The following is a 19,080-nucleotide window of genomic DNA, read 5'->3' as shown; positions in this document are numbered from 1 at the left end:
GGATGTAGTCATTTGTAGCCTCTATTTCTTAATTTTTGGCCTCAATAAAGTAATGTGTGGCCTGAGTGCAGAAATATATTGCCTCAATATATTAATTTGTGGCCTCATTATAGTAATCTGTGGTCTCAGTATAGTTATGTGTGGCCAACCTTATTAAAAAGTAATCACCCTGTCACCTTGAAGGCTCCGCACTAATGAATATATTCGGCTACATTAAGACGCCTCCTTTGGTGACACAGGTGGTCATTTCTATAGAGAGGCATTGATCAATGAGCCTCTAAGGTCTCCATGCTCAATGTCAACTGTGGGCTAGAGGACTATAAAGCCCCCCAGCACTTCTCTGGAGTGATGGAGCTCCATCCAGTACCTTTGGGATGAGTTCTGATCCAGAAATGACCATGCAGCATCAGCACCTGACCTCACTAATGCTTAATCTAATCCTCACAGCAATGTCCAACATCTAGAGCCTTCCCAGAAGATTAGAGGCTGTTACTGCAGCTCAAACTCGTTATTAAGACCCTGCGTTTTGCTGGAGAAGCAGGTTTGTAGACTATTTAGACTCTTAAAACGGTTCCTCAAGACAGTGGTTCTATATAGAGCCATGAACACTCAAAGAACCCTGTAAATTTGTAAATGGTTTTTTACGTGGAAATATTGATGGAGAATGTGTTGTATATGCTTCCATATAGAACCTTATGGCATAACATTCTGACCACCTCCTTGTTTCTGTGCTCACCGTCCATCTTATCAGCTCCACTTACTGTATAGCTGGTCTTTGTAGTTCTACAGTTACAGACTGTAGTCCATCTGTTTCTCTGATACTCTGTTACCCTGTTCTTCAGTGGTCAGGACCCCCATGGACCCTCACAGAGCAGGTACTATTTGGGTGGTGGATCATTCTCAGCACTGCAGTAACACTGACGTGGTGGTGGTGTGTTAGTGTGTGTTGTGCTGGTGCGAGTGGATCAGACACAGCAGTGCTGCTGGAGTTTTTAAACACTGTGTCCACTCACTGTCCACTCTAATAGACACTCCTACCTTGTCGGTCCACCTTGTAGATGTAAAGTCAGAGGCGACAGCTCATCTGCTGCACAGTTTGTGTTGGTCATCCTCTAGTCTTTCATCAGTGGTCACAGGACGCTGCTCACAGGACACTGTTAGCTGGATATTTTTGGTTGGTGGACTATTCTGAGTCCAGCTGCGACACTGAGGTTTTTAAAAACTCCAGCAGCACTGCTGTGTCTGATCCACTCATACCAGCGTAACACACATTAACACACCACCACCACCACTGTAAAGACATCTGAACCATTTCATGAATTAAATATCATTACACTCATGGACATCCATACTAAAGATAAACCACAAGCGAAAGTCGCCAACAAAAACAACCAAACAAGTTGATAACTAATATTAAACTAAATGACCTTTTGTGCAATTCTGTTTCAATTTGGAATTTAATTTCAATATCTGAATATATTTTTGTCGCAAATTACTCTAATGCTAATGTGAAAAATGAAATTGCAAATGTAGGCATTTCGTTTTCAGTTTGGACAAAGAGGTTTGCATTCCAGAGGTGGACGAATTACAAACCATGTACCTGAGTTAAAGTCGAGTTCCTCCCTTTAGAGCTCCACGTGAGTAAAAGTACTAAAGTATTTACCTTCAAATGTACTTAAGTATAAAGTAAAAGTACTAAAAGAGTAATTCTGGCTCTGATGTCCTGTTATCATTTTTATAACCAGACTGGCTTCATGAACTCATTTCAGGTGAAAGTCCTCCAGCGTCTCTCTTGGTAAACCAGTCTTTTAATAGAACGTCATTAATTAGTGACGCTGACGTCTATTAAAATGATCAGAAGCACAAAACACTGAAGGTAAACAGTTTCCATCAGGGAGAACCGAGTGGCTCTGAAATCACTTTTTACACACAAGCAAAGTTTCAGTTTCAGATTTATTTACAACTTAGTTCCAAGTTTAAGTTGAATAAAAACTGGCTTTAAACTCAGGATCACAGATGAGCTCCTTTACTATGTTGATCTGTAGGCCTCTGTTCATAAACATAAACGTAAAAAGTCGCCCAGAATGGAGAAACTTCAGTACAGATACACGAAAAAAGTACAGAAACCAATTACATTTACTTAAGTACTCTCCGTTACTTTTTAGTAGGCGGCTCTTCACTCCGCCCTCGTTCTCGCTTCGCCTTTAGTTTGTCCCTCGCCGCGCGCCGTGGTCGGGCCTGGTGTCACAGCGCTGCTGTAGAGCTGCGGTCGTTTCCAGTGAAGGTCGTGAAGCGAAGAGGTGAGAGGTTCGGTCCGGTCCGGTTTTATTGCATTTAAAGCCCTCAAACGTCGTAGTTTATCGGGTGTTTAAGGTAAACATGTTCCTGGCATATTTTGAAGGCAGTATGTGGGAAATTTTGACCCATAATTTGCGCTAAAATGCTAATCGAGTGCGCGCTGTGTGTCAACGGGAAGCGGGCAAGTTCCTTTAGCTTCGCTTCGCTTAGCATAGCATAGCATAGCTAACCCATGTAAATCACCGGTTTTGCACTTGTTTATTAATTTTTTTTACAACTTCAGCTTGAATATCCAAATATAGAGCCACGCTCTGTAGCTTAGCTTAGATCCTCATTCCCCTCTAGCGCGAAAGCGGTAATAACAGCCGAGCCCGTTCGGCTAACAGCAGCTAAAGTTGGACCTCATATCTCCATTTTTGTCATTTTTCAGTTTTTGGCATAATTTGAAAATACCCGTGGTCCTATGTATTGTCTGTAAATTTCATGATGAATGGACCAAAACAAATGACCCCAAATCACTTTGAAATACGTCTGGTTCCGTTGACTTGCATTAAAAGTGAGGTGGGTTTTTTCCTTCTCCTGTAAAGTTGGCGTTTTGGAGATGCGAGGTTTTGATCCGACATCAGCGATGTGTAGTTTTTATTAAAGCGAGCAGGTTCAGCGCCTCCTGTCTGTTCTGAGTGGTCATCTTATTATAATGACAGCAGTGCAGGGTTAGTAGCTGAAACAGTGTCATGACATTAAACAGCCACCATTCAGAGGTGACCGGTGCTGCACGTCAACATCTGCAGGTTATAACCTCTTCATAACGTTCATATTCCATAAGCTCCATTCAGAAGCTGGGCGTCGTGTGAGGCTGAGCTCTTCTCTCCAGTCTAATAGATGGTGATGTCATTTTAAACCCTTATAATAAAAGAAGCTGAACTTTTTCTACTGAAAGTCGACCCGTTTTTCCCAAATCTGGGCTCTAAACTATAAACAGACGGCGTCTCTTCAGTGATCTGCTCTGGAAACATCACTTTTAGAAAATAACACAAAGAGCGGCGGAGATTTTTGGCTTTCAGCAGTAAATTGTAAGAGTATAGTGATATGTGGAGATCATAAAACACACGTTCTGTTCATTTGAGGGGGGATTAAGTTAATTAATTAATTACAGTTCACACAGTTACTGAATAATTTGCCTTACGATTTGGTCATTTAAATTCAGATGGACAAACCAAAGCATACCCAGGAGAATAAAGGTGGACCACACACTAAACTGTTAAAGCCACTAAGATGTTTGTTTTTAATAAGGCAAGGTCATAAATGAATGGATAGAGGCTATAATTTACTGCATCCAGACCACAAATTAATATTGAGGCCACACATTATTGCGAAAATTTAATGTGTGGCCTACATTATGTTGTGATCCCACCTTATCACCATGTCACCTTAGGGGCTGCATTATACTAAATAAAGTGGAGACTGTAGTAATATTTGACGTTTTGTTTGTACGGTACATATGTGATGTCCTTAATACTCGGTACGGCTATAATCGCACTTTAATGCTTCGTTCCATACGAGCAGCTGCAGTGCTGGTTTTTCCCTGTCTGTCCAGATATTTCACCATGTCCCTCACCAAGCCTTTGATGAGAGGTCTCCTTGCCAAGAGGTTGAGGTTTCACTTGCCCATTGCTTTCGTCCTGGCCCTTTCGGCTGCAGCTGCATTCAAGGTCAGTTGTGTCATTATAGCGGTTCAAACCGAGCGTTGGTGACACCTGCATATGAAACAAATCATCTGTGTTTTGATTTTCTAATTGCTTCTCCTCACCTTCTAATGCAGTTTGCAGTAGCAGACCCCCGGAAACGGGCTTACGCTGACTTCTACAAGAATTATGACTCCATGAAGGAGTTCAACGCCATGAGGGAAGCTGGTGTTTTTGAAAGCGTGAGGCCCTCTGGTGAATAAAGTGAGTCCTGCTGTTTGATCATACCTTTCATTAAAATGCCCATAGCACATAATATAAAAACGTGGCTGGGATTGTGAGAATCACCTGGATGTCATTGTTTTCTGTGTCAAAATTTGTGGTGACTTTATATGTTCTTCATAAGGTTCATACTCCATAAGCTCCATTCAGAAGCTGGGCGTCGTGTGAGGCTGTAGCTCTTCTCTCCAGTCTAATAGACGGTGATGTCATTTTAAACCCTTAGAATAAAAGAAGCTGAACTTTGTTTTTCTACTGAAAGTCGACCCGTTTTTCCCCAAATCTGGGCTCTAAACTATAAACAGACGGCGTCTCTTCAGTGATCTGCTCTGGAAACATCACTTTTAGAAAATAACACAAAGAGCGTTGGAGATTTTTGGCTTTCAGCAGTAAATTGTAAGAGTATAGTGATATGTGGAGATCATTAAGCACACGTTCTGGTCATTTGAGGGGCTTTTATTAAAAAAAATAATAAAATTTACATTTATTTCATGCAGTTACTGAATAATTTGCCTTGATTTGGTCATGTAAATTCAGATGGACAAACCAAAATATACCCTGGAGAATATGAGGTTAGTGAACAGTATGTTGGCCTGCCTTAAATTTTGTATACCAACTACTATTTTAGATACTTGCTAAAGTAAAATGTACATGTTCATATATCCACATAAACCAGTACAATAAGAATTAAAATGCAAAATTCAGAAAAAAAAAAAAAGTTTTTGAGCACGTATATGCAAATTTATGTTCTGATTTAAAATGTATGTAGCTTCACAGATTAAAAAAGATGTTTATTTATACACTCTGTTTGTCCAAAGATATGTGGTCACACCACCTTTTAAATAAATGATTTAAAAAGTGTTTTTTTTTTTTTTTTTTTTTAAGCAGTGCTGTAAGAAAACTACATCTGGTTCCCCAAAGAACCACGTTTTAAAAACTCATTTGTGAGTGGGATGGATGGATGGAAATCGCAGTGTTTCGGTAGCAAAACATATTATTATACAAACTATGCAGAAAAATACAAAATAGAACTAAATCTAGACAGAACTTAAAGTACAAGAGAAATGAAAGGAAGTATAAAAGAATATTTACAGGGCGGATGAGAGATTTGCTGTATTTACAGACAGCAGGCACTGAGTGGTGTGAGGTCTAACAGCAGTTATTATAGACGTGACTAACTCTGAGCTGCTTCAGGATTTCACGTGAAGTGCAGTGAAAAGTGTCATTACAGTAATAGTTGTGATATTTTGCAGTGTGTATTGATCAGAGAGGAGATAGTGTTATGGTTCAGCTCAGTATAAAGGCCGTCTGCTCACTATCTCTCTCTCTCTCTCTCTCTCTCTCTCTCTCTCTCTCTCTCTCTCTCTCTCTCTCTCTCTCTCTCTCTCTCTCTCCCTCTCTCTCTCCCCAATCTCACCCCTCTCTCTCTCTCTCCCTTTCCCCAAACTCACCCCTCTCTCTCTCTCTCCCTTTCCCCAAACTCACCCCTCTCTCTCTCTCTCTCTCTCTCTCTTTCCCCAAACTCACCCCTCTCTCTCTCTCTCCCTTTCCCCAAACTCACCCCCCTCTCTCTCTCTCTCTCTCTCTTTCCCCAAACTCACCCCTCTCTCTCTCTCTCTCTCTTTCCCCAAACTCACCCCTCTCTCTCTCTCTCTCTCTCTCTCTCTCTCTCTCCCCAAACTCACCCCTCTCTCTCTCTCTCTCTCTCTCCCTCTCCCCAAACTCACCCCTCTCTCTCTCTCTCTCTCTCCCCAAACTCACCCCTCTCTCTCTCTCCCCAAACTCACCCCTCTCTCTCTCTCTCTCTCTCCCCAAACTCACCCCTCTCTCTCTCTCTCTCTCTCTCTCTCTCTCTCTCTCTCTCCCCAAACTCACCCCTCTCTCTCTCTCTCTCTCCCCAAACTCACCCCTCTCTCTCTCTCTCTCTCCCCAAACTCACCCCTCTCTCTCTCTCCCCAAACTCACCCCTCTCTCTCTCTCTCTCTCTCCCCAAACTCACCCCTCTCTCTCTCTCTCTCTCTCTCTCTCTCTCTCTCTCTCTCTCTCTCTCCCCAATCTCACCCCTCTCCCTCTCTCCCCCTCCCCATCTCCCCCCATCTCTCTCTGTCTGTCTCTCTCTCTGCCCCCCCCCCCCGTCTTTCTTTCTTTCTTTCTGTTTTTTACAGGTGGCCTCTACCTCTGCATTCCTGGTCTGTTTCCCGCACCCTGATTATTGGATGTGAACAAATAACCTATTCTGAACTTCTGTCCTACTGCGATGATGTTTTGGGACGTCTGTGTAAAATAAAATGTCTTTTGACCCTCCGTGTGTTTGGCCCCATTTAGTTTGTGCCCATTTAGTCAAATGAAACGGGACGCATGACAGCGATTTAAATCGTAAAAGCCATGTGATGCTTTGGTAAGTATTTAATGTAATAAACACCAAACTATTGTCCCACTGTAGTGAGTGAATAATTAACATGGTACTTTTGTTTTTCCAAGTTTTTCTCAACACATAATTTTTTTGTGCCACTCCAGAAACAGAAACTCCATGTAATGGATAAAATTCCTGGTAGCAGTTTGCCGTACAGTATTTTAAAGAAATTTTAACAAGCTGGTTGTAGATAAGAGCGGTTTGGTGTGAAATGCTCCGTTCTAGAGAAACTTGCAGAGTCAGAGCTGTTCACAGTGGTGGTGATAGGAACCAGACGTCCCCCTCTAAAAGCTCCTCACAGAAAGTTCCTACAGGGAATGGTTATGAATTCTGCGGAGCCCTGCTGCTGACCTCCTGTATAAATAAAAATAACGAGATCCTAATGCATGGCCATGACATAGTAAGGCGTGGGAATGTGATGATTAAGTGGTGGCCACGACTTATTTTCATGTATACAAGATGTCACCAGCGGGGCTCCGTAGAATTCACTGCCTGATGTCTGAGACGTTTTTTATGGTGCTCTTGTGATGAAGTTTAGGCCTAAAACGTCTTTAGATTGGAGTAAAATAGATCCACTATTCATTGCGCAGGGATACATTCAGGATGTTGTCAGGTAAAATAGCTTCTCCACCTTTTTAAACCATTGTGAACGTCACGTAGAAAGAAGGCGGGTTAGTTTGACGGGTGGTTCTGGGTGGTAAATGTCTATATCTGTGTTGTCATGGTGACCCCTGGTTCCTATCACAGTTTCTCTACATTTTACATCAGAACACAATGAAAAATTAAAAATGCCCCTTTAGGTCTAAGCTTGTATTTTTAATGATTAAATGCCATTGGTTTTTTATTTGATTCTTAAACTAGACTTAATCCAGATCTTTGAAACCAGATGTACCCACAGAGTATCGCTATGTCTTATGTCTATACATTATACCAATATAATCCTCAATGATAAAGATGTAAACAGAGTCACTCAGAGTTGTTCGGTGTGAAAAACTCAGTTCTAGATAAACTTGCTGAGTCAGAATTGCTCACAGTGGTGGGGATAGGAACCAGACGTCCACCTCTAAAAGCTCCTCACAGAAGGTTCCTACCTTGGTGGGATGGTGACAAATACTTTGTATAATGTGTGACACATTGTTTTAGGATAGTTTTGAGATTTGTACACAAAATACTTTTTAATACATTTATAGAACGAGCCATTCAGGCCCTGTACAAACAAAGCTGGAGTTTGGTTCGCATGGCCGGCAGTAAGTCAGACTCGTTCCCAGGGAGAGTTGGACTCCGTCAGGGCTGCCCTTTGTCACCGATTCTATTCATAATTTTTATGGATGGAATTTCTAGGCGCAGTCAGGGGGTGGAGGATGTCCGGTTTGGTGACCTCAAGGTCACATCGCTGCTGTTTGCAGATGATGTGGTCCTATTGGGGACATCAGGCCGTGAACTTCAGCTTTCGCTGGATCGGTTTGCAGCCGAGTGTGAAGCGGCCGGGATGAGGATCAGTACCTCTAAATCCGAGACCATGGTTCTCAGGCGGAAAAGGGCGGAGAGCCCTCTCTGGGTCGGGGATAGGCTCTTGCCTCAAGTGGAGGAGTTTAGGTATCTAGGGCTCTTGTTCACGAGTGATGATACAAGGGAGCGGGAGATTGACAGGCGGATTGGTGCTGGGTCAGCAGTGATGCGGGCTCTTTACCGGTCTGTTGTGGTAAAAAAAGAGCTGAGCCATAAGGCATGTCGAGAGGAGCCAGCTGAGGTGGTTCGGGCATCTGGTTAGGATGCCACCTAGACGCCTCCCTCGGGAGGTGTCACAGGCAAGTCCACCCGGGAGGAGACCCCGGGGAAGACCCAGGACCCGCTGGTGTGACTATATTGCCCAGCTGGCCTGGGAGCGCCTCAGAACCCCCCCTGGGGAAAGGGAGCGGGGGGGATTCTGAGGCGCTCCAAGGCCAGCTGGGCAATATAGTCACACCAGGGTGTCCTGGGTCCTGGCTGGGGAAAGGGAGGTCTGGGCCTCATTGCTTAGGATGCTGACCCCGTGACCCGAACCCCAGAGAAGTGGAAAATAATGGATGGATGGATGGATTGATACATTTATAGAGAGGTACACACAGGATTAAATAGTACAAAAAAATCAGATTTTTTACTATTTTACCATCATAAACATTCCATATAGAGCTCAGAAGACTCGTGTAGGTTCTCTGGTGGTTCTAAATGATAAATGAAATGTCTGTATCTGTGTTGTAGTCATGGCGACATCTGGTTCCCATCACCACCACTGTAAAGAAGTCTAAGTTGGCAGGTTTCTCTACGATGAATCATTTTACATCAAACCACTCTGAATAACTATGCAGAAATTTTGAAAAATCGGTGGAATTCCCCTTTTAGACAAGCTTTTATTGTGAAGGGTGTTTTTTTCATCTGATCTCAAACGAGGCTGTGGTGTCCGCGGATCTCCAAGCCATGTGGAGGCAGCATATCCCGCCTGCGCATTGTTTGTAGATCGGCGGAGCTAAGATGAGCTCGACGGACTCGGTGCTTTGCGCAGGTCCTGCGATCTACATATCATACACGCCGAGGACTGTCCGTTGACCATGACTTGGAGATCGGCGAAACGAGCAGCGGGCTGGCGAACGGACGTCGCTGTCGAACCAACTTCAGCGTGTAGCAACCTCGACAGCTAGCTTAGCGGTAGCTCGTCGTTCCTTCTGACCCGTCCAGAAAAGCGATATTGTGGAGATTCGTTTTTTTTAAGCGGTCCGTTCGGCCCAGTGTGAACGTGTGGTGAGTTAAGCCGCCGGTTTATCTGTGGGTTGCCAAGTTAGTGTTAGCTTCGTGGCTAATGATCGCCGTCCGGCTACCACTAGCTTAGCTAGCTGGTAAACAGGCCTTTGTTGGTCAGTTTCGCTCCAAACTCGGACTGTTCGGGCTGGTTTTGTTTACTTGTGGTCGAATATGAAGCCGGACACATAATAGTGACCTATAGAGCTTATATTTACCGCTAGCCAGCCACCACAGCGCTGTCTAGATGTGCTGTGTTGTTGTGTTGAGGCAGCTAATGTGCATTTTAGCTCGAAACATTTTACATAATCATGTCTTAATATCTCGTGATACATAAACATTTTACTCACAATCACCAGAAAGTATAATTATGAGATACCAAGTCATTACGACTTACTCATTACTCCGAGATGCTGGTGTGAAGGCCATAATGATAAGATTGAAATATGTTATATATCATATTAATTATAAGTCATATATTAATTATAAGTCATAACCATGAGATGTTCAGTCAAAACTATGAGGGTGTAAGTCAGAAATATGAGATGCCAAGTCATAACTGAGTCATTTTTGAGATGTTAACTCAATTATGAGATCATATTTCAGAATTAAGAGACAGAAATGAGTAATTCAGACAACATAACTCATAATTAAAAGATGTTAAGTTGTAATTATGAGATGATAAGCCGTAATTTTGCATAGTAGGTCGTTCACATGAAATATTAATTCATAATTATAATATATATATATATATATATATATGTGTATATATGATACCAAGTCATCAACATGATTAAGTGATAATTATGACACGGTAAGTCATAATTATTAGATGCAACGTAGTTATGACATACTAGGTCATTTATATGACATACTAGGTCATAATAATGAGATGGTAAGTCGCAATTATGACCTACTAGATCATCTACGTGAGATACTACATCGTCATTTTGATATGCTAAGTTAAAATTATGGAAAACCTATAAACTCATAATTACGACTTATTTGCAATGTATTTTTTTTTCGAGTGGTGGAAACGAGCTTCCATACCAACAGCAAAACAGACAGAATTATTACTGAAGTAGAAAGTATCTAAAGCCAATCCTCGACATGAAGACAGGTGCTCCATGCGGGTTTACTGGGAATAAACTAGTGCGGATTAAATGATTCAGCAATTTAAATGCAGTATCCAAAGATCAGAACAGTGTATTGCAGGGCTGCGTGATCTTCTACACCGGTTACTCGAGGTATTCAGGACCTGGTGGTTAAACGTGCCGTCCACAGTATGCTGAATATTTCAGATTGTTTTGAAAGAACAGTTTAAAGTCCACATTTTTCCCCCAAAGCAATTAGTGTTTATTACACCCCGACGTTTTTAACATCTAAAATATTGAGAATCTTGGGCTCAGAACCCAGAATCGTATCAAGCGTTATACAGTGTTTAACGTTACACCCCTGCTGGTTCTGTTTGTTTAGGGTAAGTTGAGATGCCCAACATGGTCATGTGTACCAGATACAGTCTTTGTACCAAAACAACCTGAACAGCATGTTTGTTTGTCCGGGTTTCTGCTAGAAAGAGCCTAAAATTTTCCTTAAAAACTGTTCCTAATAGTATGACCCACTACTGTGTTATCTATTGGGCCAGGCCATGAAAATTTAGATATAGCACAGCATCCTAATTGGTGACGCACTAGTCTCCCAAGCCAGACTTCTGACTGTCTGATATGTTTGTTGCCAAGCAGCACTAACTTTTGTGTGTGTGTGTGTGTATGTATATAATGTATGTGTATGTAAAACCCCCATGGACCCTCACAGAGCAGGTACTATTTGGGTGGGGGATCATTCTCAGCACTGCAGTAACACTGACGTGCTGGTGGTGTGTTAGTGTGTGTTGCGCTGGTCTGAGTGGATCAGACACAGCAGTGCTGCTGGAGTTTTTAAACACCTCAGTGTCGCTGCTGGACTGAGAATCAAAAATATCCAGCCAACAGCGTCCTGTGGGCAGCGTCCTGTAACCACTGATGAAGGACTAGAGGGCGACCAACACAAACTGTGCAGCAGCAGATGAGCTGTCGTCTCTGACTTTACATCTACAAGGTGGACCGACAAGGTAGGAGTGTCTAATAGAGTGGACAGTGAGTGGACACAGTGTTTAAAAACTCCAGCAGCACTGCTGTGTCTGATCAACTCGTACCAGCACAACACACACTAACACACCACCACCACATCAGTGTTACTGCAGTGCTGAGAATGATCCACCACCCAAATAGTACCTGCTCTTTGAGGGTCCATGGGGGTCCTGACCACTGAAGAACAGGGTAACAGAGTATCAGAGAAACAGATGGACTACAGTCTGTAACTGTAGAACTACAAAGACCAGCTATACAGTAAGTGGTGCTGATCAAATGGACAATGAGTGTAGAAACGAGCAGGCGGTCAGAATGTGATGCCTGATTGATGTATTTATATTTCCCTGTCCTGTAATGTTTTTGGAGATGCGAGGGTTCCGCCAACAGTGATATGTATATTTACAGTAACTAATTTAGCTGTAAAACTAAAAAATAATGATCAGAAAGAAAAACTGACGAACTGGACAAAATTGAGCAAAACTACTTCCTTATCGAACAGCTGCTGAAAGGCAGTAATATTAATAGACTTAATAATATATGATATGATGCTGATTTGGTTAAGAATAATGCCTTTTATTTATGTAGCACTTTATAAGGACCCAAACGATGCTTACATTAAAATGTTGCACAAATCTCAGGAAGGCAAAGATGAAACATGGCAACACAAATAGAACGACATTGGAAAACGAGACAGTTTGGTGTGTCCCAATTCACGGTCTGCGTCCTTCGCTCCTCTGCTTGCTACATCATGTTCTCGAATCCTCGCCAGCACACAGTGAACCACGGGATCCGTTGGCTCGTGAAGGATCCACCCGGTATGCAAAAGAACGTTTCTAGGCCGCGTATGAAGGAGCCTTCGAAATGGGACAGCCTAGTCGCGCCGCTGTGATGCAGTCGGCCTCCAAATGCAGCCTTCGAAGGATGCAGCCCCTGAATTGGGACACAGCTATAGTCCAGTACAGGTTACAGGCTCTGAAAACCAGTTTAGTAATATGATGGCTGTAATTGTCTCAACAAACATTGTAACTTACTGTATTGTAATTTATTATTTTGATTTCTGTGCACGTCTTTCTTACAGGTGCCAAGCTGTTGCATCTAACTGGAGTCTGAGCCAATCACGTCTCTACACCCGTCGGGCCTTTGAATTTTACTCAGGCCTCCTTCTGTCTGGCCCACATGAACGCAGGATTTCTTCTCGGCTGCGCTGAGCGCCATGCCTGACCGGGATAGCGCCTACCTGGCAGGCGGCGGTGGGGGCGGCAGCGCGGCGGGGGTGGGCACAGGGGTAGTTGGTGAGGACGGGGGAGCCGGCTCGGGTTTGCCCGGAGGCGGCGAAGGCCGAGGGGGAGTTGGTGGAAGCTCGGCTGGCTGTGGCGGGAGTAGCAGCGTGTCTGGGGCCATGGGATGCGGCGGGGCCCTGGGTAACGGCCATAACTGCGGTGGAGCCGGCGGGGGCTTCGGGGCCGGTCTGGCGTTAGACGGCGTATGCCGGGACTTCTTGCGCAACGTGTGCAAGCGCGGCAAGCGCTGCCGCTTCCGGCACCCAGACTTCAATGAGGTGCCTGACCTGGGCGTGCAGAAGAACGAGTTCATCTTCTGCCACGACCATCAGAACAAGGAGTGCGTGCGAACCAACTGCCGTTTCGTGCACGGCTCCAAGGAGGACGAGGACTACTACAAGAAGACGGGCGAGCTGCCCCTCTGGCTGAGGTGGAAAGTGGCTGCGGGTCTCGGCCTGTCGCCCACCGACCTCCCTCAGAACCGGGGGGAGGCGCCCATCTGCAGGGACTACCTGAAAGGGGAGTGCCAGCGAGGCAACAAGTGCAAGTTCCGCCACGTGCGGAAAGACCACGAACTCGAGGCCTCGCGGGTCGGCATGGGGGGCATGATGGGGGTCTCGGGCGGGGTGAGTGGGATGGTGAACGTGGGCAGTGGCGGAGTGGGGAGTGGAGGTGGGGTCTGTGGTGGGATGTCCGGGCTGGTTGGGGGAAGTGGAGGGAACCTGATGGGGATGGGAAGCCCTAATCTAGGAGGCTGCAGGGAGCAGGGACTGTGCGGTGGGGGAGGTGTAGGAGGCTCAATGAGCAGTTGTCTGTCTGTGGGGGCTGCCAGCCAGCGACGCTACGACAGGGGTCCCTGTTCAGTCTACGACCCACTTTTTGAGAATGGGCTGTTTGAGGCTGGGCCGCTGGAGACCCCTGTGGACCACACGGCTCTCCAGCTGAAGAGGAGGCGCTTGGAGGGTCTGCGATTGGCTGAGGGCGCTGGTGGAGGGCATTATGACCTGGGGGTGCAGGCCACCCTGACCACCCGGCCACTGGAGTACCGCCTCCTAGAGGAGGAGAACGCTTTACTGAGGAAGAGGGTGGAGGAGCTGAAGAAACAGGTGAGGAGAAAGAGAACAACACAGTGAGCATCATATCCACGATACAGTGCCATAAAATAGAACCATTCCTTTCACTGAATGGTTTGTTTTTATTTTTTAAATTATATTCTGGGTTCTTTACTGATTGTATCCGGAACCTGACGGTTACCTGCAGTGTTTTCATTTACTGGAAGCTTCAGATTATTTTGAAAGAACAGTTTAAAATCCATGAAACCTAGTAAACGGTACATACTGTAAAGAAAATGGTTCTAATATAGAACAATGAACACTCAGAGAACCTTTTGCATGAATAAGTGGTTATTCTTGTCATGAAAGGGTTCTTCAGATTGATGAACGTGCTGAAGATGGTTCTATATAGAACCCTTTTGAAAAGAGTTCTATATAGCATGAACGCTCAAAGAACACTTTGCACAATTAAGGGTGTTTCTGTGCATCGGGAAAGGGTTCTTCAGATTGATGGAGAATGTGCCTTAGGTGGTTCTAAATAGCACCCTTTTAAAAGAAATGATATCAAGCTTGTTACAACAGAAGAACCATTTTCAAAAAGATTCTATATAGAACCATCTACAGCACGTTCTCCATCAGTCTGAAAAACCCTTTCACCATGCAAAGAACCATTTAATCAAAGGGTTCTTTGAGTGTTCATGGTTCTGTGTTGAACCATTTTCTTTACTAAAGAACCCCTGAAGCACCATCTCTTTTGAGAGTGTAGGTTTCCTTTTAGGAAATGTTTGGTTTGCAGAACTCTGAAAGGTTCCCTTTGTTATGTTAAGAGAAGAAAATGGAACAAATCAGTCCGTTTACATCGTCTGATGCTGTGATGTTTTCAGAGAACATCAGGATATTGAACTTTATCAGCCCTATGAAGGGAGGCGCTCAAGTGCAGAGGTCACTAATAGGCGTACCGCGGTCCGAGTTTGGACCCAGACGCTGCCCTATGTGGATCTGGACCTGTAACCGATAAACTATGCAGAATTATTTCATTTTGACGGGCTGGTCCTGTTTAATTTGCATAACTTTTCTAGTCATTACGGTAGTTTTAGCAGCTGGAGACTCACTGACCAATCGCATGTACTGTAAATATCACATGTGATGCTGCTCAGCCAATCAGATCTGTGCATTATGATGAGCCCTGAGACTGGAGTGAGTGAGCCACACAAGGGAGGGACGAGGAGAGAAACAGCAGTCAGAGAAGAAAGTGAGTCAGAGGGAAGTTATTCTACATGACGTGATCTAAAAAGAGAAAACTGACAGTAAATGTTGGTGAAATCTGACCGAACTGGACTTTATTTGATCTGATATTCAGTAAATGTTGTTGAAATCTGACCGAACCGGACTTTATTTGATCTGATGTTCAGTAAATGTTGTTGAAATCTGACCGAACTGGACTTTATTTGATCTGATATTCAGCTGTCGACTGTATAAGATGCTGATATTCCTACTCGGCTACTTCAGTAAACAGCATATGGCCCTGAGTCATGATGCAGGTTAGACATTATGAGGTTCTGGACCTTCGCAGGAGGAAATTTTCTCTAACCGGACCTTATTGAATTGTAATTAAAGACCCCTGACCTCGTGGATGTTTTAAGCCCCTTTTCACACTCAAAACCTGGACATATCAGGATGCTTTTATCAATAGTATTCAGGCTGTATGTCATTCACACACTCAGCTCTTAAATATAGTATATCACTAGGATGCATGTGTGCATACATGCCATGCACATTTAACCTCTTCCTATTTAATTAAGGGTAAGTCCAGGGTAAAAGTGCATCTCTGGAAGGTGCTTTGTAAGAGAAACTGTACTGAAGGAGCAGATCAGTCATAGTCACTTACGCAGCGAGATCATAAATGACGTAGATTCTCAATAGAGAATCGATGTTGGCCGCGTCACTCAGTCTGGAACCGTGATAAATCTGATCATATTTCTCTGATGTGGTTAGAGAGGACTGTGCTCTCTGTGCCCTGCAGTGGTCAGTCTGTCCTGTCTTTCTCAGTCCAACCATGGAAATGAGCTACAGGGCAGTGGTTGAGATCTTCCCTCTGAAATGAGACCCTCAAATAAAAGAGCATCACTTCATTAACAGCTACCAGCGCCGCTCTGTAGGCGACCCTGCCCGTCTGCAGGGACAGCAGAGGAGGGGAAAGTTCAGCTCCTCACTGCTGGGCTTTAGTTACATTTAGGGCATCATAAGCCTTCAAAGAGGGGGCAATTATTTATTATCACCCCCCCTAATTCTTCAGTGATGTGAAGCTGAAGTCAGATATTCACCAGATTCTGGTTCGATTTTTCCCATTTCACCTTAAATGAAGCAGCTGTTACATTCTGGCACTTCAGGCATCAGCACTGCTGCACCACTTAAGGTGGAATGGAAAATTGACGTAGCTAGCTACTGAGACGTCAGCAGTGCTAGAGGTTTTTATTTTTTCCTGCTTGTCAGTACGTCAGTATCACGGTATACGGTGATGTAGACGATGCGTCGCCCAGCCTTACAATGGCTTAAATAATGAAGAACACACTTTTGCATTTTTAATGCAGACTCACTGTTTATTTGCAGAATTGAACATATTGGGGGGACAAATAAGATATAAAATGTGCCATAAAATAACTGCACAGGCCACATTTAATATTTTATGTTGTGTTGCTTCTGTAGAGAAGGTGTTAATGATGGATAGATGGATACATAGATTTATTGATAGCCAGCCAGATGGATGAATGGATGGATGAACAGAAAAACTGATTGGTAGACAGTCAGACTGATTAATTTCTAGATAGATAATTTGATTGATCTATTGATTAATTGATAGACAGCCAGACTGATGGATGTGTAGATGTATGGATAACTTGCATATATTAGGCAGAAACAGAAATGGGACTAGACATAAATGAGGCTGAAGTGGAAAATAGATATAAGTTAGTGTTGGAGAGTAGGAAGTAAAGTGTATCTAACTTTTATCTCTGGCGTCATCTCAAACAAATTGTGTATGCTGAGAAAATCTGCAACACACACCTCCTTCAGCACCGCATCGGTGGAAGGATTAACCGAGGCAGTTTCATAATTAATAATTGTTTTGCTGATTTGTACTGAATAAATTCTTATTGATGTGTGCCTTTGTTTTTTTTTTCTTCACCTCAGGTCTCCAACCTCATCGCCACCAACGAAGTCCTACTGGAGCAGAACGCTCAGTTCCGCAGCCAGGCTAAAGTCATGACTCTGTCCACCACCCCTGCCCCGTCTGAGCAGAATCTGGCGCCCCCTGTTGGCTCTGTGAGCTCTTACAACCACGGCATTGCCCAGACTCACACCACCCTGAGCAGTGCCGGCCTCCAGCCTCGCCCCGTCACCCAGCAGGACCTGGTCGCTCCGGCAGGAGCGCCTACGGCCCCGCCGGCCAACGCCGCGCCCCCGACCGCCCCGCCGCCCCACCTGAACCCAGAGATTGCCCCCCTCTCTGCTGCGCTCGCTCAGACTATCGCGCAGGGCATGGCCCCGCCCGTTTCTATGGCACCTGTCGCGGTCTCTGTGGCACCGGTTGCCGTGTCCATGGCGCAGCCGTTACCGGGCATCACGATGAGTCACGCCACAACGCCGATGGTGTCGTATCCCATCGCAAGTCAGAGTATGAGGATCACCACACTGCCACATTAGCAGACGCCAGCATCGGTCAGAACTCATACAGCCGGTCAGCTTCTCCATGGACCTGAGAAATGACTACTGCACACCAGCACGCTGAGCTATGAGGAACCCAGCACCTCCCTTTATTTCTGATGAAGAGTTTTAATGATCAGTTGCTTCTGACAGCCTGTAAACCAGTGACGTGTTTGGACTAAAGTCACGTATGAACGTCATTGAACGCGGAATTGTCCGTGTAACGTATTCCATTACCCGTCGATTTACTGGAAATTTACACGTTTGCTCTCATTTGTGGTCTTTTTTTTTTTTTGTGGAATTACGTTTATGTGAAGTGATTTTTTGATCTTTTTGCACAAAATGAATGAAAATGTCAACCATACGAGGCCTGTGGTCTTTTATTCACGTAGGGACTAAATAATGCATGGCAGCTTCGCAGCTACAGCTCTGAAAATTGTTTTTGATTTTTGCTGTTTTTCAGTTTTTGACCATTTAAAAAAATGATTGTTGCCCTTTACAGTATGTGAACGTTCCATGATGATTTAATCAAAGGAAATGGTCCAAAAATGACCGTCTGGTTCCATTGACTTTCATTAAAAGTAAAGTATGTTCCTTTCCCTGTGAAGTTAGTATTCAGAGATAGGAGACTTTGTTTTGAAAGCAGTGACATTTTATATCTCCATATCTCCAAAATTGCAGCTTTACAGGATCAGTAAATATACAACTTGAGATTTTATTCAGAAAATGTATTTAAAAAGGTTCTAGACTGTCTCTGGGGCAGTTCCCCTCTCGTCACTGGGGTGGAACCCTCAAGGCTCCATCTCAGTCCCTTTAGTCAGGGAACATACGGAACCATATTCCACTGAAATGATCTGTTCTAAGCTGTACTGACTCCACACACCCTGCCTCGCCTCCAGGCCTTTACTCTACTGCTCTGGTTTAAAACATTTGGTTATGAAAAGGAACAAATACCAACTTTTCACCTGGAGAAAAACCTGGACACAAGGGTTCTTCAAGGGTTCTATAGAAGACCACTCTGAGAACCCTTTGCATGATTAAATGGTTCTTTGCATTGTGAAAGGGTTCTTCAGATTGATGGAGAATGTGCTGTAGGTGGTTCTATATAGCACCTTTTTAAAAAAGGTTCGACATTGTAACAATAACAGAACCTTTGTTGGTGCTACATAGAACACTTCAAAAACCCTTTCACAATGCAAAGAACCATTTAATCATGCAAAGGGTTCTTTGTGTTTATGGTTCTATACAGAACCATTTCCTTTATCAAAGAACCCTGGAAGAACCATTGTTTTTAAAAGTGTAACAAGCTTGACATTGTAACAATAGAAGAACCTTTTTTGGTGCTATATAGAACCATTTTCTTTACTAAAGAACCCTAGAGAACCATCATATTTAAGTGTGTAGAATGTTGCCAGGTGGTTGCTAGGGGGTTGCTAGGTGTTTGCTATGCAACCCCCAGATGGTTGC

At 44.1% G+C, this 19,080-nt stretch overlaps 2 protein-coding genes across 4 annotated transcripts; both read left to right on the top strand.

Moving 5' to 3' along the window:
• Positions 1-2,180: 2,180 nt before the first annotated feature.
• LOC108412307 (cytochrome c oxidase subunit 6C-1) lies at positions 2,181-6,566 on the top strand. Of its 2 annotated transcripts, none has more exons than XM_017684286.2 (4): positions 2,181-2,300; positions 3,896-4,010; positions 4,121-4,247; positions 6,428-6,566. In XM_017684286.2, the coding sequence occupies exons 2-3, from the start codon at positions 3,906-3,908 to the stop codon at positions 4,244-4,246; spliced, it is 231 nt and encodes a 76-aa protein (XP_017539775.1). In that variant the 5' UTR covers positions 2,181-2,300; positions 3,896-3,905; the 3' UTR covers position 4,247; positions 6,428-6,566. The 2 variants fall into 2 exon arrangements, with proteins under 2 accessions (XP_017539775.1, XP_017539776.1); XM_017684287.2 differs by having other exon boundaries at positions 2,271-2,373.
• A 2,597-nt stretch (positions 6,567-9,163) lies between these two features.
• Positions 9,164-17,977, top strand: zc3h10 (zinc finger CCCH-type containing 10). Of its 2 annotated transcripts, none has more exons than XM_017684292.2 (3): positions 9,164-9,453; positions 12,658-13,965; positions 17,101-17,977. In XM_017684292.2, the coding sequence occupies exons 2-3, from the start codon at positions 12,793-12,795 to the stop codon at positions 17,611-17,613; spliced, it is 1,686 nt and encodes a 561-aa protein (XP_017539781.2). In that variant the 5' UTR covers positions 9,164-9,453; positions 12,658-12,792; the 3' UTR covers positions 17,614-17,977. The 2 variants fall into 2 exon arrangements, with proteins under 2 accessions (XP_017539781.2, XP_017539782.2); XM_017684293.2 differs by lacking the exon at positions 9,164-9,453 and adding an exon at positions 10,301-10,927.
• Positions 17,978-19,080: the final 1,103 nt, after the last annotated feature.

Source organism: Pygocentrus nattereri, chromosome 26, assembly GCF_015220715.1.
Source record: "Pygocentrus nattereri isolate fPygNat1 chromosome 26, fPygNat1.pri, whole genome shotgun sequence".
Lineage (NCBI taxonomy): Eukaryota > Metazoa > Chordata > Actinopteri > Characiformes > Serrasalmidae > Pygocentrus > Pygocentrus nattereri.
Note: the sequence above shows the minus strand (reverse complement) of the source record. Positions and strands in the feature narration are given on the sequence as shown.